General features: G+C 35.8%; 3 protein-coding genes across 3 annotated transcripts; 1 reads left to right on the top strand and 2 right to left on the bottom strand.

The window, feature by feature from the left end:
- Positions 1–2,413: 2,413 nt before the first annotated feature.
- Cbr-tag-218 lies at positions 2,414–16,364 on the top strand (the record flags this gene model as incomplete). Its single annotated transcript, XM_045241772.1, has 13 exons — positions 2,414–2,532; positions 4,069–4,161; positions 4,955–5,197; positions 6,163–7,189; positions 7,576–7,674; positions 7,985–8,078; positions 9,720–9,797; positions 11,437–11,810; positions 12,067–12,464; positions 13,272–14,124; positions 14,986–15,127; positions 15,440–15,567; positions 16,236–16,364. 13 exons carry the CDS (start codon positions 2,414–2,416, stop codon positions 16,362–16,364), a joined length of 3,777 nt encoding a protein of 1,258 aa, XP_045091216.1.
- A 1,193-nt stretch (positions 16,365–17,557) lies between these two features.
- Positions 17,558–18,903, bottom strand: CBG23956 (the record flags this gene model as incomplete). Its single annotated transcript, XM_002647962.2, has 5 exons — positions 17,558–17,658; positions 17,713–17,827; positions 17,870–18,016; positions 18,114–18,279; positions 18,710–18,903. 5 exons carry the CDS (start codon positions 18,901–18,903, stop codon positions 17,558–17,560), a joined length of 723 nt encoding a protein of 240 aa, XP_002648008.2.
- A 2,983-nt stretch (positions 18,904–21,886) lies between these two features.
- Positions 21,887–22,446, bottom strand: CBG23955 (the record flags this gene model as incomplete). The annotated part of the gene is made up of 2 exons (XM_002647961.1): positions 21,887–22,052; positions 22,397–22,446. Coding segments are annotated over 2 exons (216 nt in total), but the record flags the coding sequence as incomplete, so codon positions are not given.
- Positions 22,447–25,434: the final 2,988 nt, after the last annotated feature.

Here is a 25,434-nt window from a genome sequence, read left to right as displayed (position 1 = left end):
TTTTATATTAATTGAGATAATTGAGCTTGAAGATGGAGTATAGGATGACGCCCTTTCGGAGCGCATCAAGAGCGTCTAAGCACTGTACCTTCTTTTTTATTTATTTATTTAATTTATTGACCGGTGTAATGAAACAATAGAGGGCAGGACATGAAAGACTCAGAAAAAATGCCCCTCACGAGGCTTATTCTCTTTTGGTTCACAAGCGTTTGAAGTTCTAAATCTGGCCTGATTGGTCCACAAACGTTTCCTATCCGTCAATCTATCTGTCCAGATGCCCCTTCCCCCGGTAAAAAAGGTGACGATAACCATTGTTAGAGTGGTTCTGGTCATTGAAGTTACCCAACGAAAACATAGACAAATAGAAAACAACACATTTTCTTTTCACCCCCGCGGTTTTCTTGCTCTTTGTGCAAAAGTATGTCTTCCTGGCTAAACAGTCGGAAAAATTTCGCCCTTTTTCTGTGTTATGATCATTTTCTTGGGCAGTCTGTGAATTATTTTTTGAGGCTTACAGTGGCCGTGGCCTAGGAAAATCCTGGTCCATTTTGGAGTTCTAAGATTCCAATGATTCCCAAATTCTGACCTCAAACACTTTCACTTCATTTTTCGTGTTCTTTTTCAAGGTTTTTTAATACCCTTTTATTATACTTTATGTCCTTCTTCCGCGTCTTCTCTTTTTTTTGTTCAAGTAGGTTCCTGTAAACGTTTCCCCTTCATTTTCCATATATGTTACAAGTAATATACATTTCCTACTAAATGGTACTTGGGGAAATAGAAGAAGAACTGAAACACGTTCTTCTGAATAGAAAATGATCGGTTTTATCGGATTCGGATGGTCATTTCTCCATAGCTGAGTGGTTTTTTTCTTGATAGATTGTATAGTGTCATTGGATCCAGAATCCTTCAGGCCATCGAATTCTAAAAAACCCGGAAAAAAACGGAAGAATAGAACTTTTTACGGAAATTCGAGCGCCTATCTGTGTGTCTGTTTGTCGGGATGCCCGCGAAATTGTAATTTTGGTTTTTGATTTTTTTAAAGATTCAGAGTTTTTAGACATTTCAATTTTCTCAAATGATTCTCAGATTTTCAAAAAAAAATCGGAACTTTGAGAATTTTTTAAAATTTTAGAATTTCGGAATTTTTGATTTTTGAGGGGTTTTTCACTTTTCAAAACGTTCAGCATACTTTTGATGTCAGAATTCTTAAATTTCCGATTTCTATGAGATATTTAAAATTTCAGTTTCGTGTAGAAATAATAATTTTCAGCATACTTGTAAAAATCCGGGCCCGCCCGCCAAAACCCGGGCCCGGGCCGCGCCGGGCCTGAGGAAAATTTCGAGGCCCGGTAGCAAAAATTTTGTCATTTTGAACCGAATTTTGAGCTCTCAATACAATTTTCTCCATGTTTTTTTTGTTATTTTGGATTGTTTGTCTGTTCGATCAAAAAATATTTTAAAAAACTCGGAAAAAATCACATAAGGGTCCTTATGTGTTTTTTCCGGGCCAGGTTGGGCCTCCAAAATTCGGTAAAAAGCCCGGCCCGGCCCGGCCCGTTACATAATGATTTTCAGTATTTCTGTCTGATTTTCATTTCTCTAGCTTGCCTAGAAGCCAAGATAAAATCATTTGAAGTTGAGGAGAGACGCAGACAGTTAGAGTGTCTCGTTGTCTGCGTCTCTTCCAATTTTAGAATAGCTGTATCTTCGCTTCTAAACGAGCTAACGATTTAAAAACTTCAGTAAATGTAGATTTTTAATTTTCCTTAATTTTTGTTAAAAAACCAAATTATAGGTTGCCTAGAAACTCAGATACTGTATTTCAAGTTTTGTTATTTAAAATTAGTTCTATCTCAAAAACTAAAGCAGTTATCAAAAAGGTGTCAACTGCGAAAATGTAGCTTTTAAAATTTTCTACATTTTATTAGTTGCAATTTTTTTGATAGCTGCTACAGTAACCGAGATACGGGTCCTAGAAGGGAGGAGAGGCGGAGACGCAGACAACGAGACGGTCTAGCTTTTCTCTTTCTCTCTCTCTCTCTCATTTTCCGGAAAAATCTCATCTTTTAATTTCCCCGATTCTCAAGAAAAAAAAAACAATTGAGAGCTCTCCATCAGCAGAATAAACAGTTCCTTTTCCACCCGATCATCAATATTATTTTTCTCCGATTTTCCGTTTTTCACACATTTCCCTATTTCTATATTTTTCTGTTGAATCAAGCGATTAACCTATGAGCGCACAAGAGAGAAATAGTCGGCATTTGAAGAGTTGCATGATGCATTTTTTTTATTTGAGTTTCTTTATTTTTAGATGTTGTCGCCAACTTTTTTGATTTTACCTTTTTTCAGAATACCCAAAAAATTCTTTTCTTTTTTCAGATTTTCTGGGTAGTCGAATCGAATAAAAGGGTCAATGTCCAATGAATATCCAACGACGACGTCATCAGAAAATGACCCAGAATCTCAAACGACGATACAGACAACGACACAGACGAAAATGCGATTGCTCAGTGTGAAGGAACTTGCCAAAAGGTGAGCTTTTTTGAAATTTTGAAATTTCTCATTTTCTGAATTTCAGAACTTCAGAACTTCAGAATTTCTGAATTTCTGAATTTCTGAATTTCTGAATTTCTGAATTTCTGAATTTCTGAATTTCTGAATTTCTGAATTTCTGAATTTCTGAATTTCTGAATTTCTGAATTTCTGAATTTCTGAATTTCTGAATTTCTGAATTTCTGAATTTCTGAATTTCTGAATTTCTGAATTTCTGATACTTGAATATTAATGATCCTGATTTTTAGATTTCTCCAATTTTCCCAACGGATTACTGTAGGCGAAGGGGAACAAAATCTATCCTAGCTACTCGTCATTTTTTTCAAGCGAAAAATTTAAATACCCAAAATCGAAAATTTCGTCCCAAAAATTTCAGAAACTCAGAATTTCGATTAAAACATTTTTGCGTTATTCATCTGAAAGAAAGTTTAGGGATTTCTCAGAAATAAAAATTGCTAAAACTACTGTATATAAAAAAAATTGTTTTTTTGATTACTAAAAATCTTCAAATACCGTAAACCTGTAATAGAAGGCCTCCCTCCCCCCCCCCCCCCCCCAACTTTCAACTTTTAGTCAATTTATCTAAGTTCATTTTGAAGGTATAAAACTCACAGTTTGTAGTCTGGTAGCCCTTCTAATTACAGGTCGTACGGTAATCGCATAAATCATTTTAACAGCTTCTGTGTTTTACTAGTTTCTCTCTCTCTCTCTCTCTCTCTCTCTCTCTCTCTCTCTCTCTCTCTCTCTCTCAAACAAACAAAGTAAACCGAACACAATAGGCACATTAGCCTTCCGGTTGATTGACATATCCTCTATGATATGTTTTTTTTTATTATTCTTTATTTTGTATTTTCTAACCGGACAGGCAAAAGCGGAAAAGAAGACGTTGGGCGTTGTTCTCTTCTTCTTTCATTCTTTTGATTTTTCTGTGTTTTCAGAGTGAAAGGAAATGAAAAGAAATTGTATTTTTTTGGGAACTACCGATTTTTTAATTTTTGAAATTCCAGAATTTTCTTTGAACATTTTCGATTTGGGATCTCAGTATTTCCAATTTTTCTGGATTTTCAGATTTTTTAGACTTTTTTAATGTTTCCATTTTCCCAAATTTTGCTAAATTTCTATTTAAAAAAGAAAAGAAAATCTATACATAAAAATTGTTTATTTTTCCATTGTATATTCATAAAATACATTGTTATCAGTTGTGGAAAATGACCACCCCCTCCCTTTTTCAACGGCCACTCCTTCTTCTTCTTTTTGGAAAAAATTAGAAATTTCTACAAGATTTTTGTATAGTTTAAATTTTTTTTGAATTGTTTAAAATTCGATTTTTCGAAGTTGGAACATTCTGAAATTGCTAAGAAGTTTTTTTTCTAAAATTCAATATTTCAAAACTTTGAAAAGTCGAAAAATTTAGGAGGTCAGGAACTCCAAAATTCAGAAATCAACGAAAGTGAAGTTTTCAAAAATTCTAGAAAATTCCAGTTTTTCGATATTCCCATACGCTAATCTTTCCAGATTCGAATCAGGAGCACGAATCGAGCACAAACCGGTCACTGCCAAACGAATTGGCAAGTTTCGTGTGATTGAAAATAATAATCATATCCAACAGTGAGTTTTGAACTTTATGATTGGTCACTCAATTTAATTACAGTCTGCTCTGAAGTTTTTAGAAAAATCAAAAATTATATTCTTTTAAAATCCACAATTCCTGTTCAGAAAGAACGTTTCTACGTCTCCTAGAAGCCGAGATAAAGTGATTTGAAGTTTTGGAGGCAAGAGACGCAGACAGCGAGACACTCTAACTGTCTGCGTCATTCCTGAGCTTCAAACAGCTGTATCTCAGGCTCTAGATGAGCTGAACAATTGGTTTCTGTTTAGAAATGAGGCATTTTCGATTTTCTACATTTTCATTATAACTTCTAGCTGGAACTCAATATACAGCAATTTTAAATTTTTGTAAAAAACTGTGTTTTGGCTAAAAATTCAAAAAAAAACTGTTTTCTAGCATAGCAAGAACCCGACATACGGTAATTTTAAATTTTTGAGACACAAGACGCAGACAACGAGACACTCTAACCGTCTGCGTCTCTCCTGAGCTTCAAACAGCTGTATCTCGGGTTCTAGAAAAGCTAGAAACAAGATTTTTAAACAGAAATGTGGAAAATTCAATATCCTTCATTTCTGTTTAACTTTCAATTTTCTAGCTTCAGTCTGACCCGAGATACAGTGCTTTGAAGTTTTAAAGAGACGCAGACAAAGAGACACTCTAACTGTCTGCGTCTCTTATGAACTTCAAAAGACCGTGACTCGAGTTCTAGATAAGCTAGAAAGTTGGTTTATGGACCAAACTGAAGGATTTGGTTTTTTCTCTAACTAACCTTTAAAAAATTCCTTTTTTCAGAGGCCGTGTGGTCCGCGGAAGTGCGATCCCGCGCCGAAAAAGTTCGTTGAAACGACGAACGCGTAGCAGCAGTGAGCTTGCCGTCCTCAGCACATCTTCCGACTTTCGGAAGAGCAAATCGACGGACGACTTCTCGCCGGGACCCAACACTTCTGCATCGTTTCGAATTGAACAACCGTGTAGTTCGAGAAGTACGGTAGTTGAGGAGAATCTCGAGTCACCGAGACCAGCGCCAAGACAACGGTGAGTGAAGGGAACTTTGTAAATCTCGAAAGTTTCAAAAACCAAGTTTCTAGCTCATCTACAAGCCGAGATATAACCCTTTAAAGTATTGGAGATAAGAGACTCAGACGACAAGACACTCTAGTTGTCTGCGTCTCTTCTAAATTTCAAATGACTCTATCTCGAGTTCTAGATGAGCTAGAAAATTGATTTTTGGACCAACATTTAGGATTTTGTTATGTTAAAACAAACAAAAAAAAATCCAAGTTTTGAGAAAAAAAGGTGAATCACAACTTTTGAAATTTATCAGATTCTAATTGTGATAATGAATTAAATTTTATTTAGAATGGAAGAACTCTAAATTTCCTACATTTCAGTGCAAAAATACTGTTTCTAGTGTTTCTAGAAGCTGAGTTATAGACGTTTGAAGTTAAGAAGAGACGCAGACAACAAGACATTCTAACTGTCTGCGTCTCTAGACTTTTTATGAGATACAGCTCCTTTTTTACATTAGACAGAAAGTTCAGATTTATCTTAAATTAGAGAACTTGGGAAATATTACATTTTCATGCAAAAGGAGCCGAGATAAACCTAATTGAAGTTTTGGAGAGACGCAGACAGTTAGAGTCTCTCGTTGTCTGCGTCTCTGACCTTCAAACTTTCAAGGTGCTATATCTCAACTCCTAGATAAGCTGGAAATGTGGTTCTTGGACAGAATGAAAGGAAATTTTTTCTAATTTATGATTTTCAACAAAAACGAGAACTTAAACATTTTTCAGGAAACTCAAAAGTTCCCAAACTCTCGTTTTCGAATACTTTTTATTTTTCTACCCTTTGATGCTTCGCTTTGATTGAAAAACAGAAAAAAGAATGTTTCATTTTTGGGATGATTTTTTTGTATGATTCATCTCTGTCAGAAAGTCAAAAAGTCAACAGTATGAGACATTTTTCCCCAAAAAATATTTTTTTCATTTTTCTATTTCCAGTGCTCTCCAAGCAACAAGCATGATTGTGGAAGGTTCGTCTTCATCTTGCTCAATTCAAGACTCCAAGCCATTTTCTTCAAATTCTCCCGAAGCTTCTTCTCTAGAATCTTCTAGAAAAGACGCCACTCCGATCTACGAGGAACGGTGTCGGGTGTCACTAACCATCCCAATTACTTCCGAGCCCTCACCAGTATCTCCACCGCCTCCGATCCCCAGCGCCCCGCCGTCTCAAGAACGAATAAAGCGGATTCCTAGCTATCTGAAGCCAACACCAGCGCCAAGATCAATGAGCTCGTCAACACTGCCAAGGGCTCGACTGAAGACCCCGCCACCACCGCCACCGGTAGGGATGCCAGGGCCCCAAGGATCCACAGAGGGTCCTTTGAGGTCCCAGGAACCTACAGGAGAATCCTTAAGATTCCAAGGGTCCCAAGGGTCCCAAGATCCTGCAGAGGAGTCTTTGAGGTTCAGAGGGTCCCAAGGAGGATCCCACGACACCTATCCAAACCCCCAACCTCTCCTGAAATCTCATTTCGGCACTCTCCCAGTCAACTTTAGGAATCCAGTGAGAAATTCAATAACCTCAAACTTCCCCAGAATCCCTAGCATTCCGGTCCCGGACGTTCCCTTCACCGAAGCCCCAGAAGACGATGGTTGCTATGAAGAGATCATGCTTGTGACCCCTCACGAATCCTCCACTTCCTATATTCCAACCCACAGGAAATCTGCAGAATTGGCGGATTACTGTACCTATGAATCTACGGACTTCACAAAACCAGACGTCATGGGTACAGTACCCAGGAACTTCTTAAGGGATGAGGAAGTTTTCGATGAGGCGGAAGAAGAGGAAGAAGTTCCGAAGGTCAAGGAGAGATTCCTGTCTTCGACGCTTCAGAGGAATCCAAAAAGTACGAAAAGAGTGAGCTCAATGGAGTTGGAAAAGCTGTTCAGGTTCAAGAGTGAGCTACAGTTGAACTTGTCAAAAAAGGTTAGTTTTTTTTGGGAATATTTTTTGATAATTAAAAAAGTAGCTGAAAATCGGCATAACTATCTCCAATTTGGCTTAGAAATCACTTCTCTAGCTCTTCTACGAGCCGAGATACATCCCTTCGAAGTTTTGAAAACGAGAGACGCAGACAGCTAGACACTCTGGCTGTCTGCGTCTCTCTTAAACTTTAAACGTCTGTATCTCGGCTGAAAGTGGTCCCAGAATGCTGAAAATTCGAAGGAGAATTCGGAAGTGAAAGTTTTTGGTTTTCAGAAATTTTTGAGGTCTGGATCCCTCGATTCTCTAGATCTCTGCGTTTTTCCTCCCTAGAAACTTCCAAAAAAACAAAAAACAAAAAAGAAGTGTTCCAAACCTTTTTAACCAATTAATTAGTCCAATTAACTCCACTAATTGGCTATTTACAGGTTGGCCAATTACGCCAAAAAGTCGGCGACAAATCAGCGAAACGACGCTCAAAGTGCCACGTCAGTGTGGATCTTCTGGATACGGATTTTACGGCTACAGTAAGATTTTTTTAACTCATAAATTTGAAAATTCAAAAATTCAAAAATTCGAGCATTTGAAAGTCCAGAAATTCGAATTTTTCAAAATTTCAGATAGCGAGATATTTTTTTTTCAAAAATCCGAAAATTCAATAATCATTGTGTGGGAAAAGTTTTATAAAATTCAAAAAATCTTAAAAACCGAAAATTACAAAAAAATTATAACAAACTTTCGAGCCATTTTCGGATGCGATTTCGAAGAAATTCGCTTAAAAATCAGAGAAAAATGTGTAATTCTTAAATTTTCCCATCTGTAAATCTGTGATTCCAGATGTCCAAGTCTTCGTGTGTGGATAAACCTTTCCAAGATGATGACCATATCTATGGGGATGATTGGAGCAGTGATGATGATGATATTTTTCATGGTGAGTGACATTATAGAACTGAGACGTTCTGGAACTGCGACATTTCAGAACTAGGACATAATAGAGATTTAGCACTATGACGTTTTAGAACTGGTCCATTTTTGAACAAAAATGGTAAAATGTCATAGTTCAACAATTTTTTCAGAAAAAAATTCCTGAATTTCCTTTTCTTTGTTCTTTATTTTTTTTTCATACTTTTGGCTTTTTTTCCCCCAAAAAACCTTTTTTCATAAAAAAAATTTATCTATTGTCCCCCAATAAAAAAGTAGGACTACTTTGTTCCGCTGGTTTAAATTTCATCCTATATAGAGAATTTTTATTTCAATCAAAAAATGTTTCCGATGCTTCTATTGTCCCCATCCATCTGATCCAATGGGGGCCTACTAAGTCTACTATGTTGGAGAATTTTGGTGACGGAAAAATGAAAAATGTATTATTATTTATTTGTGAATACTCTTACTCTTCCCAAAAATATGTAGCTTCCCAAAATTTTTTCGAAACATATTGAAATTCTCAGATTCTTAAAAATTCGAAAACGAGGAATCGGTAAACAACGAGCGCCCGGAATTTCGGAGCGTCGTTGTTTATTGAATATTTTGCAAAAAAAAGTAACGTAACGACATGGCCTAATTATCTCAACATGATTTTCTATGTCATTTTTTTTTGGCCTAAAAAATCGAATTTTAAAAAATCAAACTCGAGGAAGTTTCAGTGTGATGACCTAATTTTTGACATAAGAACTTTCTAGGCCACCGCAGCGGATAGCCTAGAAATGACCTAACATTCTCTAGCCTTCTATGACGTGGTGGCCTAGCTCTTGCAACTTGAGTTTTCTAGGCCACCATGTTAAAATGACCTAGAAATGACCTGATATTCATTTGGTGTGTTTCCTAGGTCATATTGACACTATGGCCTAACATTTGCAAGTTGAGTTTTCTAAGCCACCACCTTGAAACGGCCTTGAAATCCCATCAAATGAGTATCAGACCATTTCTAGGTCATTTTAACATGATGGCCTAGAAAACTCAAGTTGCAAAAGTTTGGCCACCACGTCAAAATAGCCTAGAAAAAATTTCGGAGAATGTTAAGTCATTTCTAGGCTATCCGCTGCGGTGGCATAGAAAATTCTTATGCCAAAAATTAGGTCATCACACTGAAAATTCCTCGAGGATTCTTCTTAATCTCTCGACAGATTCACGAGAAATCTCGAGAAATCCTCGGGAGATTCTCGAGAGCAATTCCTCGAGTGAAAAAATCCCACCTCGGGGAATCTCTCGAATGCTTTCGAGAGATACATACTACTAGACACACAGACATACTCCAATTTTTTAATATCAATCCTTTCTCTCACCTTTCCCATGTTCACTTATGTACCAAAACAATTTTCTTCTTCTTTCTCTTCGGATGACGAATTGCTCATCCTTCTTCTTCTTCCACTCTCTTCTTCTGTATACATTACGGCGTAGCTGAAGAAGAAGAAGAAGAAGGAAGAAAAGGACGGAAAAAAGAGACAAATATTAGATGGAAAAGAACAAAAAAGTACTGTTTTTTTACAAGCACACACATACAATTTTATTTTTACAAAAAATTATTTTTTCTGGAAAAAAAGGTTTTTGTCTGAAATTTTTTTTTAATTTCCAGATGACCGCCGCTCTTCCATGTACCGCCAATTAGAGGAGCAACTGAACAAAGCATTCCCAGAGTATCAGAGTAGATCACGTAAGTCTTTCTTTTGATCTACTAGTTTTTCGGTGGAGCACATTTGCATGTTTTGATGAAATTTTGAATTTTTATAAATAACTTTTTGGGTTCAAAATTTTTCATTTCTTTAATTTTTTTTCGCAAAATTTATAGTAAACACCTTGAGATATTTTTTTCGAAAAACCGGTTTTTCGAAAAAAGAGAAATTTCTAATATGGTTGTTTTGTTATCACAGATAGACTGATGATTTTTTGATGACGACGCGAGAAAATCAATTTTTTTGAATTTTTCGAATTTTAAAACTTTTTTAAAAAATGTAAAAAATCTCTAAAATTTAAATTGTAAATTTTCCAAACTTTCAAAATTTTAAATTTTAAAAAAAGTCTGAAAAAACGAGAAATTCAGGTTGTTTTTTTTCGATTTTTGAAAATTTAGCTGAAATTAAAAATTTTCAAATAATTTGAAGTTTTCTAAATTTGGCTGAAATTCATAGTTCTCTGACTGTTTTCGAAAATTGCCTGGAATTTAGATTTTGTGAAAATTTTAAAATTAAAGTTCAGATTTTCCAAAAATAGCCAAACCTGGAATTTTCAGAAAAATTCAAAAAGAAAATTATATATAATTTTCATATAATTCTTTTGAAAATTTTTGAAAATTTCAGATAAAGTTCGAAATCTTGAGATTTCTAGAAATGACTAGAAAAATTACTAGTTACCATAGTTATAATTTTTAGAAGACAGCTGATATTGAAGCCCTTATTTACTAATTCTGGAAATTTTGAAATTCTAAGGTTCTAGAATTGTCATAATGAACAACTTTCTATGTCTTGTGCGTCTTTAAATTATTTTTTTTTCAAAGAAAAATCATTGCTTATCTCCAAAAACTAATCAAATAAATCATTCAGTTGGCTCTCGCTAACTGACCACTTTTTCCTCCTGAAATGGTCACCAAGCCGCCAACTTCAAGCCTATATATCTCGTTTTCTGTAATAGATATCAAAAAATAGTCAACTGATAATATGTTTGAAATTTTATGATAAACATTTCATCAGTTGACAAATTTTTGATATCTTTCATATCAACCGAGATAAAGCAGCTCAAAGTTGACAGCTAGTTTTTTCAATAGGCCCACATGTGAACCGCGTAGCTCAGTCGATAGCAACTCTGTCTCTTGATTCTTCACCCTTGTATTCTACGGTAGATTCTACCGTATTCTACGGTATTCTACGGTATTCTACGTATTATACGGTCTACCCCTTTAGGCGTTTTTTTTCAATTTTCATTTAATTTGAGTGGTCTTCTAGAATCTAATATTTATGGCTCCTTGTGTCCTCGTAATAGAAAATTCCAAAAAAATTGTTGACAACCCCATATTTAGTACCCAGTTGTCCCGGTTCTGCCTGGCACCAGCTCCAGATGTGCTCTGAAATGTTCTCTGGGTGGTGCTCTCCTTGAATGGCGACCACCTGTCATTTAGTACCAGACCACCCCCTGGACTTTCAAACATTAACAATTTCTACCAATTTCTATAATTCTGAATTTTAGAATTTCGGAACTTCAGAATTTCGGATTTTTGGATTTTCAGAATTTTGAATTCCCTTTATCAAAATTTCAAATCCTGAATTCCTATCACGCCCTTAACCTCTATATTATTCCAGAAATCTCTTCCGACTACGAATCCGCCGATCTTCTCCTAGACCCAGTCGTGTCCGCTCGTCCCGCATCGTCTTCAATAATGGCAGAGTCAGAAAAATCATTTCTGGCTCGTCCGGCAGTCGGCCATCTACCGCTGGATGATTCATGGACGCCAACATCCGATGAACCATCGCCCGGCGAGGAGGAATACAAACGACAGTATACTTGTCGAATGGTGCCGAATGAGCAACCGTTGTACCAGCATTATATGATGGAAGCTGTCGTTGTTGGGGAGACTGCTGAAGATCCGAAGACGTCGACGATGGAAGAAATCAAAGAGGAGATTCCAGTGGAAGTGGTGATGCCCGTTCAGGAAGTGGTCGCGTTGAAGCCAGCGGTGAGATAGCTATTTTTGGAATTAAAAAATTTATTTGCAAAAGAAAGAAAACTAAATTCTGAGCATTTCACAGAAAGTTCGAGACCTCTACCTCATCTAGAAGCCAAGATACACTCGTTTGAAGTTTGGGAGAGACGCAGGCGGATAGAGTGTCTAGTTGTCTGCGTCTCTTCTAAACGCTGTATCTCGGCTCATGGTGACGCTAGAAAATTGGTTTTTTCTGGGTTTTCTAGTTTTAAAAAACTAATTACTGCAGACCCGCCGCGAATCGTCCATCTCATCAGACTCTGGTCGAGGCGCCGACTGCTCTACAACCTCAGCCTCCGCCCTCACATCGAATACATCCATGAGACGTGATCGTTTGGTGGGAACTTCAAATTTCGGATCACAAAGAAGTCTTTGGTGTGAGCTTCCCGAAGTTCGAGCCGCCGGACTTTTAGAGAAGCTCGATGATGTTTGCAAACTAAGACAGGAGGCCTATTTCGAAGTTATCACATCGGAAGCGAGCTATTTGAGATCTTTGAATGTGCTTATCACTCACTTCATGGCGAGTCCACAGATGTTGGGATCCAAATCTGCGTTATCAGTGTTATCAGACTCTGATAGAAAGCATCTGTTCAGTAATATCTTCGCAGTCAGAGATTGTTCGGAGAGGTGAGTATAAGATCTGAAATTTTGAGGGCTATCAAAATCGCATTCAAAATCCTTCGTTTCTGTGCAAAAGCCAAGATTCTAGCTCATCTAGAAGCCAATATATAGCGGTTTGAAGTTTAGGAGAGACGCAGACGATGGCGCATCCTAGCTGTCTGCGCTTCTCGGCGTATATCTCTGCTTCTAAATAAGCGAGAAACATTGAATCAGTTTCTAGTTGTAGAATTTTAAATTTCCTACATTTCTATCTAAAATTCACAATTCTAGCTCATCTGGAAGCCGAGATATATCCATTTTAAGTTTTGAAGACGCAGACGACGAGTCACTCTAACTATCTGCGTCTCTTTGGATATATCTCTGCTTCTAGATGAACGAGGAATTTCCAAGTTGTTTAGATTTGCAGCATTTTAAGTTTCCTACGTTTCTATCTAAAAATCACATTTCTAGTTCACCTATAAGCCGAATTACAGCGCTTTGAAGTTTTGGAGAGACGCAGACAACGAGACAATAAAACTGTTTGTGTCTCTCGGCTTCTAGATAAGCTAGAAACTTTAACAAAATTTGGATTTATAGAATTTCGAATTTCCTACATTTCTATTCAAAAATCACTTTTCTAGCTCACCTAGAAGCCAAGATATAGCCGTTTGAAGTTCAGGAGAGACGCAGACGACAAAACTCTCTGCGTCTCTATCCTCCTGAATTTCAAACGACTCTTTCTCGAGTTCTAGATGAGCTAGAAATCTCAAACTTGTTGTGAAATGCTCAGAATTTGATTTTCTGTCATGAACCTTCTAGAAACTTATTTTTCAGACTACTGTGCGACTTGGAGACTCGTCTAGAAGAGAATCTGATTCTCGACGACATCTGTGACATTCTCTCTGAGCACTTCGAGAAGCATTTCGAGGTGTACATCAAGTACTGTTCCAATCAAGTCTACCAAGATCGAACCCTAAGACGCTTGAAATCTGAAAATCCCGGATTCCTATCAGCCGTTCAACGATTAGAGGAGAACAAACAGTGTCAGGGTCTCGATATGAGAAGTTTCTTGATGCTTCCGATGCAAAGAATCACAAGGTATCCACTGCTTCTGTACGCTATCTTGGATAGAATCCCAACTACTGATGATCGTTACAAAACTGCTACTGAAGCATTGGCAAGTTCCAATCGAGTGGTTAGAGATTGTAATGAAGGAGCGAGGAGGATGGAAAGGACTGAACAGTTGTTGGATATCGATCGACGATTGATCTACAAAGATGCGGATCTTAAGAGGATCCCATTGGTGTCCAATAGTCGGTACCTGGTCAAGAAGGGAGTTTTGACTCAGCTAGTGGAGCGAAGATCCTCAAACATCCTCCAAAGTCGGCAAAAAGCACGAACCCTTCACGTCTTCCTGTTCTCCGATATGATCATGATCACAAAGAAGAAGCTGAATGGGACATTCGTGTGTAAGGACTACGCGGCGAGGCGGTTCGTTGATATGCAACCGATTGAGCCGGATAATCCGAAAATTCCATTGGGTGCTGTTAGCAATCTAGTTGGAAGACCCCATTTGTTCTTGTGTACGTTGATGAGGAATGCCAGGGAGAAGCAGACGGAGCTCTTGTTATCAGCTGATAGTGAGACGGATCGGGAAAGATGGCTGAGTGCGGTGAGGCCGCCGACGGTGAGTTGAATCAAACAATTTTTAATTTGCTTTATTTTTGTTCAAAAATCATATTTCTAGCTCATCTGAAAGTCGAGCTACCGCCGCTTGAAGTTTAGAGAGACGCAGACAATTAGAGTATCTCGTTGTCTGCGTCTCTCTAAATTTCAAGTTTAAGTATCTCTGCTCCTAGATGAGCTAGAAACTTCAAATTTAATCTGAATTGCAGGGTTTTCAATTTTCTACATTTCTGAACAAAAATCCTACTTCTAGGTTTCCTAGAAGCCAATATATACCCATTTGAAGTTTAGTGAGACGCAGACAATTAGATCGTCTCATTGTCTGCGTCTCTCTAAACTTCAAATGCTCATATCTTGGCTGCTAGATGAGCTAAAAACGTAATTGTTTGCTAGAAATGTGGGAATTTTCAAATTCTACAATTCTAAATTTTTTTGAAGTCGCTGGCTCATCTAGAAGCTGAGATACATCTGTTCAAAGAGAGACGCAGGCAACGAGACGTTCTAACTTTCTGCGTCTCTCTGAACTTTAAATGCCTATATCTTGGCTTCTAGATTAGCTAGATATGTGATTTTTGTTTAGAAATGTGGGACTTTTCATTTCCTACATTTCTGTACAAAAATTATTAGATATACCGCGTTTTGGAGTTTTGTAGATCTCGTAGACCTGTAGCAGTGAGAACTAGCTTGAATTGCAATGGAGCGAATATGCATCCTAACGATCCCAAATTCAACTTAACATGAAAATAGTGCCATGGAGCATATTTTCTATGCTCCATCTCATACTTCTTGCCTTTTTGAATCTTACGGGACTAACTCAACTCCTACCAAATCTCTACTTTCTCCCTATCTAATCCTATTTCAGTCTACTAACCCGGAAGAGAAAATCTACGCCGAATGGGACTGTCCACAAGCGATCGTCGTCCATCCCTACCAACCATCTCAAGCTGATGAGCTCGTTTTGAATATTGGCGATTCGCTGAACATTTTGCGAAAGATGCCTGATGGTTTGCAAACTTTTCTTCTAAATTGTTTTTCCTAACTTTTGGGACTTATAACTTTGGGATAACTTGAATGCAATTTGATTTATCTTAGTTGCTGAAAAAGATACCAAAAAGTGACCAACTAAGAAAATGTACAAAATTGGATTTTCCACATTTTATCAGTTGACAGTTTTTTGATATCTTTACGAGTTGCTGAGATAGGGGAGATGTAGCTGCCACACCTCCAATTCTCGGTCAACGAGTTCTACTCATTGAGAACAATCTTCAAAAGCTCGAATTTTTGAAAATTGCCTACAGTAACCCTCAATTTTGCAGGATGGCTGTTCGGAGAAAGAGCCGCCGGTGACAGCATGGGCGGATGGTTTCCGTCATCGTACGTCCAACCGATTATCAACGATCACACACGAGCAAATAACTATCGACAGCGGCTACGTATCATACAGGTAGGGTACTGTAGTCGTTGGGGATACTGTAGTTATGGTTGCTGTAACGGTTAGGGATCTTAGAGGAATGAAGGGTGCTGCATTATCCGATTTGTTAGTTTCAAGCTATAGTTTTGATTCTAAAGTGGTCTTCGGGGTTACTGTAGTTTGTTTGACAGGTAAAAAGTCGTCAGATATGGTGGTGGTGTTCGGGGTACCGTAGTATTCTGCTGTAGTTTTTCGCGGGGCTGTCGTTGAGGATACTGTAGTGGAGAGTACTGTAGCTAAAGTGGTTCGAAATATGGGGATACGTTCATCTGAAATTCGGAGACATCTGGAATTTAGAAACACAAACAGACACCTACCAACAGATAACGCCAATTGGATTGCTTCAGCATTCAAATCGCTAGCTTTATAGATACTGCCAAGTGAACATTTTGCTCTGAAATTTTCGGATTACTGTACCTGTACAATCCAGCAAATTTCTGTTTGCTATCTTCAAGGGTGTACTGTAGACGTCTTGTTTTAAGAGGCGCAGGTTGAAAATTCTAAAACTTTTAAAAACTCTAAATATCTTTAAACCCCCATAACTATCTTCAAAATCAAGCTAGAAACTTCGAATAACTTTTGTTCGATAGAGCGCATTTTCTATTAAAAAAAATTAAAACATCAAATTCAAAATTTTCCAGGCAGCGGCGGGTTGGCACGGAAACGCTTCTCCTTCGACAACTCGGAGTGGGGGGATGCCCCTGATGGATCGTCTACGGAGAATGTCGAATCCAAAGACATATTTTCAGTCCGGCACTGTTGGCATTTAATTTTTAATTGATTGAAAATCAATTAATTAATTAATTAACTAATTAAACGAGTCCCCGATTTCCCAACAAAAAGTATTGTGATTTTCCCCATGTATTACTTCTCTAAATTATCGACTTTTTTGTTTGAAAAAAAACATGATCATCTAATTTTTTTGGTTTCTTAAAAAACCGAAAAATTCAAATTTCCCGATTTTTCTGTCTTTCATTTTTCCCTCTTTTTTTCTAGATTTTTTTTGATTATAATTAAATTTTTGTTTTCAAAAATAGAGATTTTTCTAAAACCCCCGAATTTTGACTTATTTTGTACCTCTTATTATTTATGCTCAATTCTTTTGCAAAAATAAAAAAATTGAATGAAAATTTTGAAATTTAGGTTTTGAATGCAAAAAAAGCAGAAGACATAAAAAATTTATTAATAATTCTGATTTTCAGATTAAAGCTTTTTGAAAAAATATATGAAAAAAGGAAATGGTTGGGAAAGGAGACAAAAATTGAAAGACCTGGATTTCAAAAAATAGACATAAGGAAAAAAAACTTCAGACTTCTAGCTGACCGGAGAGCCGAGATATGCGAGTTTAAAGTTTTGAGCGACCGCGACGCGACCGCGCCGCGCGTAGATCAAAACTTTAAACGCCCATATCTCGACACCCAGCCGCCCTAGAAACCTGAAATCTTATGAGCACACTAATTAGAGACCAATTAACTCAATTATTATCATTTCGATAACTAAAAATCTTTCTCAACAAATCTGTTAGCTTCTCGGGATCCGCCACAAACATCGAGGCCACTTGGTGGGGTCTTGAAGGGATAAGGGGTACTGTATTGTTAGATTTTTCAATTTCAAACGATAATTTTGGTTCTACAGTAGTCTCCGGGGCTGCTGTAGTCAGTTTGACCCATAGGAAGTCGTCAGATGTGGTGGTGGTGGTGGTGGTGGTTGTGATGGTGGTAGGGGGTACGGTAGTAGTAGTTGTGGTGGGGGCTGTTGTAGTTGTAGGTAATGTAGTTGTAGGTACTGTGGTTGGAGGTACTGTAGTTGTTGGTACTGTAGTAGTGGTTACTGTAGTTGTTGGCAGTGATGTTGTTGTAGATGTAGTCTCCTCCGTCGTGGTGGGTTCCAGTGTTGTAGGTACCAGTGTCGTCGTCCGGAATAGAGGGATACGGTCATCTGAAATTTGGAGACATCAAGATTCCTAGACACGCAGACAGACACCGACCAACAGAACAAGCCAACTGAATTTCTTCGGCATCCAAATCGCTAGCTTCATATATACTGCCACGTGGGCATTTCGCTCTGAAAATTGAAGAAAATTTTGAAAAATTTTTGGTTTACGGTACCTGTACAAACCAGCCAATTCTTTTCTCGCGGTTTCCGAGAGGTTACTATAGACGTCTTGTTTTAGGAGACGCAGAGATTCTAGACGATCGTGAGCGATTCTAGCTTCGGAGGATAGTTTGTCGACCTGAAAATTTTGATGACCTACTTTTTTTCAAATTTGACCTACTTTTTCCTTGAAACTCTTATTTTTGCGTTGCTGGAAGGAGATGAACTGTTCGACTTGATTTATAGCATCGAGATCCAAATTTTCAGATGCCCAATTTCTGAGTAGATCATATCGCATTTCATGGGTGATCGATCGATTGGACATGATCTGAAAATTGATTTCTTAGAATTCGAAACTATAGAAATTCCAAAACTTCAGAAATTCCAAGAAAAATTTCAAAAAGTTCGACAATTCAAAAACTTACTCCCGAATAAGTTTTCGTTTGCTCTTCCGAGAGTCCCGCCAAAAAGTTGGTCCCTCTTCGCTCTTCGATGCCTCCAGAAGAAGTGTTCGGACGGTCCCAATCCAGAATTTTCAATTTCATGTCTTCCGCGAGACCGGCGATGAGCTCTTTGGTTTGTGCAAGTTGTCTAAAAAAGTGACGAAAATGTTTAAAAATTCATTTTTCGCGGGCATTTTGATGATCTAGGAAAAATCGTCATTGTTATACCAAGCGCATATTTTTTGCCATTTTCCACTGTTTTGAATTTGATGGCCTAGAAACCTAAAATTTAATTTCTTAGGCCACGGAAACTATTTTGATTTTCGAGACTCAAAATTAGCTGTATATCTATATTTGTTTCATTCAAAATCATTGATTTTGAAGCCAGTTATAATCAATTTAACTTTGGTGACCTAGAAATCCAGATTTTCAATTTCTAGGCCACCAACTTTTATTGACCATAACTCAACTCAAAATTATCCAAATTTCAATTTAAAACCTTTCTGAAAATGAGATTTTTCAAGATCTACTATTTTTTGAAAGATTAAAAAATTCTACTTTCCAAAAAAAAAACTCACCGTTCACACTTTTTCGCTCCTGTCGTTGAATGAAATCCTGCCCAAATTTTTCGCAATTCTCTTCTTGAGTTTAATGGTAATAAATTAGTGAATGGAGGTAGTTGGCATGGTGGAGGACGTCCATCCGAAATGTTGGATTCCGAAATTGGAATTTTTGAGAATAGTGATATTAGGATGAGTACCGTAGTCTTCATCTTTTGTTCTTTGGATTCTGAAATTTAAAAAAAAATGAAATAAGCGTAAAAAATTGGAGCATTTGAGGTTTTTGAAGTGCAGAAGTTCCAAAATTTTCCAGAAATTATTTTTAGTCATTTTCAGAAAACCAGCAATCGAAAACTCTGAAAATCAGTAAATCTTGTAATTGAGAATTCGAAATAATCTATTTTGAGCACCAAGGAAATGACAGACAACAAGAGACTCTAACTGTCTGCGTCTCTTATAACTTCAATGATGTGAATATTATCTTCTAGATAAGCTGGAAGCTCCAATAATTTTTGAAGTTATAGATTTTTAAATTTCCTGTGTTTCTGTACAAAAATCATATTTCTATGGCTTCTGTGAGCTGGGATATACCCAGTTAAAGTTTAAAAGAGGCGCAGACAGCTAGACTCTCTAACTGTCTGTGTCTCTTTAAGTCTTTAAAATGATGCACCTCAGCTTTTAGATGAGCTAGAAAATTCGAATTTGTTTAGACCAGTCGATTTCCGCCGCCTGTCAGCGGCTACAGTCTCCCGGCTTCACAAAAAACGTTTGAATTTCCAAATCGGAGAGAATCCGAAAAGGAAGTTTTAGTTGATTGTGTTGTCAACTTTCATAAACTGGAGTGACAGTCTGCTTATGCGCCTTCGGGGGCTAAACCTTCTGGCTCCCGCTTACAACACCCTTAACCGATTGAGTTTGGGCTTGGACAGATAAATCAGAAATGTAGATCAGAAATGTGTCTTAGTTGATACACGAACTGTTCAAAATTTCCAAATTTTCAGAACTAATAATTTGTCTGAATTCCCGAATATCTTGAAATTTGACAACTTATAATTTTTTCAGAAGATTAGAAATTCAGGAGTCCTGAATTTTCGGAACTGCGACCCTCGAACTCAAAGATGTTTCTATTAAAATACTTCATTTCAGAACTCATAATTTCTGAAATTTTGTATTTTCGAGTTTCTGTGTTTCCGACTTTCTGAGATTCTACTTCACAAATTCCAAAAATTAAAAATTTTAACACGAATCAGATTTTCAGAATTTTCTCTAAAACACATTTCTGAGTTTTTGATTCACAAAGTTTATGAATTTCCGAATTTTCTAAATTCCGAACTTGGGCTTTCTGATATTCTGAACTTCTGAGTTTCTGGTTTTTCTGGTTTTTTGCTTTCGAGATATTGGATTTTCAAAATTTCGAGTGTTCTAACTTTCAAATTTTTTAATTTCCTAATATTCCGAATATCTGAATTTTTATACTTCTGGATTTCCGAAACATTGGACATTTGAATTCTCTGATTTTCAAACTTCAAAATTTCCGAAGTTTCAAATCTCGGTATTTTCGAGTTACCATTTTTCCAATTTTCCGAATTTCTGAATTAGAATTTTAGAATTTCAGAGTGAAACCAAAATGTTTGAAGCATAGGAAAAAGGTTAGAAATTTCGCATTTTCGAAAAAAATAATCAAATTTCGTGAATCAGAATCTCCGAAATTCAGTTTTTGAGAAGTTAGGGGATTCAGAAAGTCAGAATTTTAAATTTTACTGAACTTTTTCTTTCTCTCTTCTTTCAAAACTAAGACTAAATAATTATTTTCACAAAATCACCTTTTTATCAGATATAGTGTGGATAAGGAAAAAAATAGAGGGGTTGGACGGAAGTGACGTGAAAATAATTTTCTAAAGAAGTAGGAATGGAGTAACGTCTCCAGATGACGTCAGAAATAAAATTTCAAAATGAAAATAGACGGGCAACATCTCGCTGCTATTTCTGATAATCTGTGAAAATTTGAGAATTTTTGGTCTACTGGGGACTTTGCTAGGGTCGTGGAACCGGGAACAAACGGACACACAGACAGAATTTGGTGATTGTTAATAGTAAAGATTCTTGAAACTTTGAATTTCCTTCATTATTATCTAAAAATATGCTTCTAGAGCTTCCATGAGCTCAGGTTAAAGTTTAGAAGAGATGCAGACAGTTAGAGTGTCCCGTTGTCTGTGCCTCTGTGAACTGGAACGCCACCAAATCTAGCTCTAGCATGAATTAGAGAAATATGGAAACTGAAATTTCAGAAAATCTAAAAATAGTCAAAAAAAAATGGAAATCTTAAAATATCTGAAATTTTAAATTTTCAAAAAAATATTTTCGAAATTTCCAAAAAAAAAAGAATCTCGAGAATTTCGTGATCTCCCCCCTCCCATCCATCCATCTCCACTTGACACCCGCCTCTCAAAACTTTTCTCCGTTTTTCTCTCTGCGTCTCTTCGATCGGAAATCTCTAACACACATCAACAATAGGGTGTATTAAGGAATGGAAGGATCAGTCATTGCTAATCGTTTTGATTGCTTCTATAGGAGAGAATACGAGAAAAAGAGACGCAGAGAAAGACGGAGAAAAATCATGAAAAAATAATTTGCAAAGGCTTGATGATTGGGGGTTTTCGGGATGAATCAAAAAGGGCAAATTTCGGAACACTTGAGAGAAAAAACGAGGGGTCAGTTTGAGTCAATAAATCCTTTTTTCTCTCTTTTTGAGCCGACACTTTTACTCTTTTTCGGAACATTTTAGAGAAGATTTTATTTCAAAAAATCGAAAAAAAGACAAGTAATGGGAAAAGTACAAAAACGAAAAAAAATTCTGAAATGCAAACGTTCGAAATCTTAAAATTCAAAAGCTTGGAACGGGAGAACTTCTAAATTCTAGAAATTCATAAAATTCAGAAATTCAGAAATTCATAAATTCAGAAATTCAGAAATTCAGAAATTCAGAAATTCTGAAATTCTGAAATTCTGAAATTCTGAAGAACAGAAAATGAAGATCAAACAATGACAAATTCAAAAATTCGAAAAGTCTTTAATTTCTGAAATTTTGAAATTCCCAATAAAATCGGAACATTAAATATGAAAATAGCAAACAAAGCGGAAAATCAAAAAATTATAAAAAAGAGAATTGTTTTCAAAAAAAAAATGAAGTGTGCTCTAGTATGGTACCCAAGTTGGCAATGGTGGCACATTTATGGCATCAATGGAGTCAATGGAGTACGAATCCAATGGTGGATAAACCCATTGCCATTCACGAGCACGATTTTGTTCCTGCTCAAAGTAGAGACCGTCGTTTCTGAGGAACCTGCAAAATTTTGAAATCCTGAAGTTTTTGAAATTTTTAAAAATTTAAGAATTTTTGGATTGATAGGATTCTGGGCATTCTGGTTCTGAAATTTGTGATTTTGGGGAATCTGGATTTTGAAAAACTGATTTTTTACGATTTTTTAAAAAATTCTAATTTCGAAAATGTTCAAAGTTATAGTTTTTTTCTGAAAAAATTTTGTGTTTTGTACCTTTGATTTTCTATTTTTGGATTCTTCCAAAAATAGAAAAAAATGAGTCTGTTCTTTCCATTTCCGACTTATTTCTCCCTCTTTTTTGTCATAGGAACCAATATGTTTTCTTGGAAAAAATATTCAAAAGAAATAAAAATGTTTTGCTCACCATGTTTGATTTTTTCTGCTCGGCGCACTTCTTCCGAAGACGTCAAACGTCTCGGAGAATCCGAAGAGACCGTAGGCGTCACACCAGAAATGAGAATCTCCTGGAAAATTAGTTTTCAGATTCTTAGTGTTTCAGAATTTCTGGATTTCCGAATTTCACAATTTCGGAATCTTTAAATTTTTGTATTTCTGAATTTCTGAGTTTCTGAATCTTTGAATTTTTGAATTTTCGAATTTCTGAATTTCTGAATTTTCTGAATTTCTGAATTTCTGAATTTCTGAATTTCTGAATTTCTGAATTTCTGAATTTCTGAATTTCTGAATTTCTGAACATTTTCTAAAAAATCAGAATCTCCAGTGACCCAAAAAAACTTCAAAAAAAAAAAACTTATTTTTATGTTCAGGTTTTTTCTTTGTTTTTTCTCCATACTCTTCTAGAATTCGCTCAATTTTCTCCCACCCAGAAAAAAAATTATTTCCGTTCTCATGTTTCCGATTTTTTGGGTCCATGGGTTTTTTGGAAGCTAAGGAATGTTTTTTCAAAACAAAAAGAAGATGAATATTCAAAAAATCATGAAAAAAATCTTTTCCAATTTTTCGGAATCAGTCGTGTTTTGATTGTTACAATGTTTTTTAATCCAAAAATCAATTATGTTTCGGGAGTTTCCAGATACCGTAATCGCTCTTATACATAGAACGCCATTCAAACCGTCAACTTTGAGCCCAAATATCTCCTAACCTGTGACAGATATCAAAAAGTTGTTAACTAATGAAATGTTGCTGATATTATGATCAACATTTTATCAATTGACTACTTTTCGATATTGTTTACAGGAAATGAGATACATGGGCTTAAAGTTAACGGTTTAAGTGGCGTTCTATTAGAGTGTTTACGGTATTTCGATTTCTTTGAATCTTTAAAGATCATCTTTTGGAAAATATGACGTTCTCTCTTTTTTCAAAAATTCTAAAAAATGTCAAATTCTCTAGTTTTTGCATTTTTGAATAGTGGCAAAAATGGGTGGGTTGCTCTTTTTTGCACAAAAAAGAGCACATGTCATGTTTTAATTATTCATGTTTGGTCAAAGTTGAAAAACTTCAAAATTGAGATTCGGAGTTTCAGAAGTTCCGAAAATTTAGAAATTTAGAAACTCAGAAATTTAGAAATTCAGAAATTCAGAAATTCAGAAGTTCCGAAAATTTAGAAATTTAGAAACTCAGAAATTTAGAAATTCAGAAATTCAGAAATTCAGAAATTCAGAAATTCAGAAATTCAGAAATTCAGAAATTCAGAAATTCAGAAATTCAGAAATTCAGAAATTCAGAAATTCAGAAATTCAGAAATTCAGAAATTCAGAAATTCAGAAATTCAGAAATTCAGAAATTCAGAAATTCAGAAATTCAGAAATTCAGAAATTCAGAAATTCAAAAATTCAGAAATTCAGAAATTCAGAAATTCAGAAATTCAGAAATTCAGAAATTCAGAAATTCAGAAATTCAGAAATTCAGAAATTCAGAAATTCAGAAATTCGTGAATTCCGAAGTTCAGAAATTAGAAAATTCAGATATTTAGAAATCCTAAAATTCTGAAACTCCGCAATTTCAAAAAACTGAGTCACCTACTTTTACAATCCGCCCTCATTTTTCTTGGGAATTCTAAAGAATTTCAGACATTTCAAGTGGTTTTTTATCACTCAAAATTTCAGGAATTCAGAAATTCAGAAATTCAGAAATTCAGAAATTCAGAAATTCAGAAATTCAGAAATTCAGAATCTCAGAATTTCAGAATCTCAAAAATGTTGAAATTCAGGAATTCAAAAATTTTGAAATTCAGAATCTCAGAATTTCAGAAATTCAGAAATTCAGAAATTCAGAAATTCAGAAATTCAGAAATTCAGAAATTCAGAAATTCAGAAATTCAGAAATTCAGAAATTCAGAAATTCAGAAATTCAGAAATTCAGAAATTCAGAAATCCAGAAATTCAAAAATTCAGAAATTCAGAAATTCAGAAATTCAGAAATTCAGAAATTCGGAAATTCGTGAATTCCGAAGTTCAGTAATTCAGAAGTTCGTGTATTCCGAAGTTCAGAAATTCAGAAATTCGTGAATTCCGAAGTTCAGAAATTAGAAAATTCAGAAATTTAGAAATCCTAAAATTCTGAAACTCCGCAATTTCAAAAAACTGAGTCACCTACTTTTACAATCCGCCCTCATTTTTCTTGGGAATTCTAAAGAATTTCAGACATTTCCAGTGGTTTTTTATCACTCAAAATTTCATCCTTATATTTGAAAATAATATTTTCAGCAATCAAAAGTTCCAGACATTTCAAATTAATGTACATATTTTATCTGAAAATCTTGAGAATTTGTTTTTCGTCTGTTTATTTATGGGCTCAAAAACTTGCTCAAAAAATGAAAAATGAGGTAATGATGTTTTTTATTTTCCCACGGTTTTCTCTCATTTCCTTGTCTGGGGAAAAAATTTTGACAAAAATGTTTTCATGAAATTTTTTTGGCATTTTTCTAGTTAAAAAAAGTCTACCAATCTGGTATGTAGGTCACAAAATTTTTTCTTCGAATTCAAAAATGATCGTGACCTAATTTTTCAGATTTTTAATTTCTAGGCCACATTTACCCATTCCAAGGTCATCATTCCATGTGTCAGGTGACTGATCTCATCAAAAATTTTCGAAAAAAGTTTTTTTCCAAAAATCACAAGATCCCTTTTTATTTATTTTCTTGCAAAACCAAAAAAAAGAAAGATTTATTTTTCCACGACATTTATGAGTATACATACACCGGAAGTTTTGAACATGTGCACCCATTCCGTCTTCACAGCCACCTACACTTTATTATTCTTTGTATACTAGAAAAACTTTGAAAAAAAAATTTTTTTTTGGAATTTCGGAATTTCAAGATTTCAGAATTTTTGAACTTCAAAATTCACAAAGTTCCGTAGTTCGGAATTAATGAATTTCTGAATTTCTGAATTCCTGAATTTCAGAGTTTCAAAATTTTTGAATTTCTGAATTTCTGAA

Source organism: Caenorhabditis briggsae (genome assembly GCF_000004555.2).
Source record: "Caenorhabditis briggsae complete genome, chrII, whole genome shotgun sequence".
Classification (NCBI taxonomy): Eukaryota; Metazoa; Nematoda; class Chromadorea; order Rhabditida; family Rhabditidae; genus Caenorhabditis; species Caenorhabditis briggsae.
Note: the sequence above shows the minus strand (reverse complement) of the source record. Positions and strands in the feature narration are given on the sequence as shown.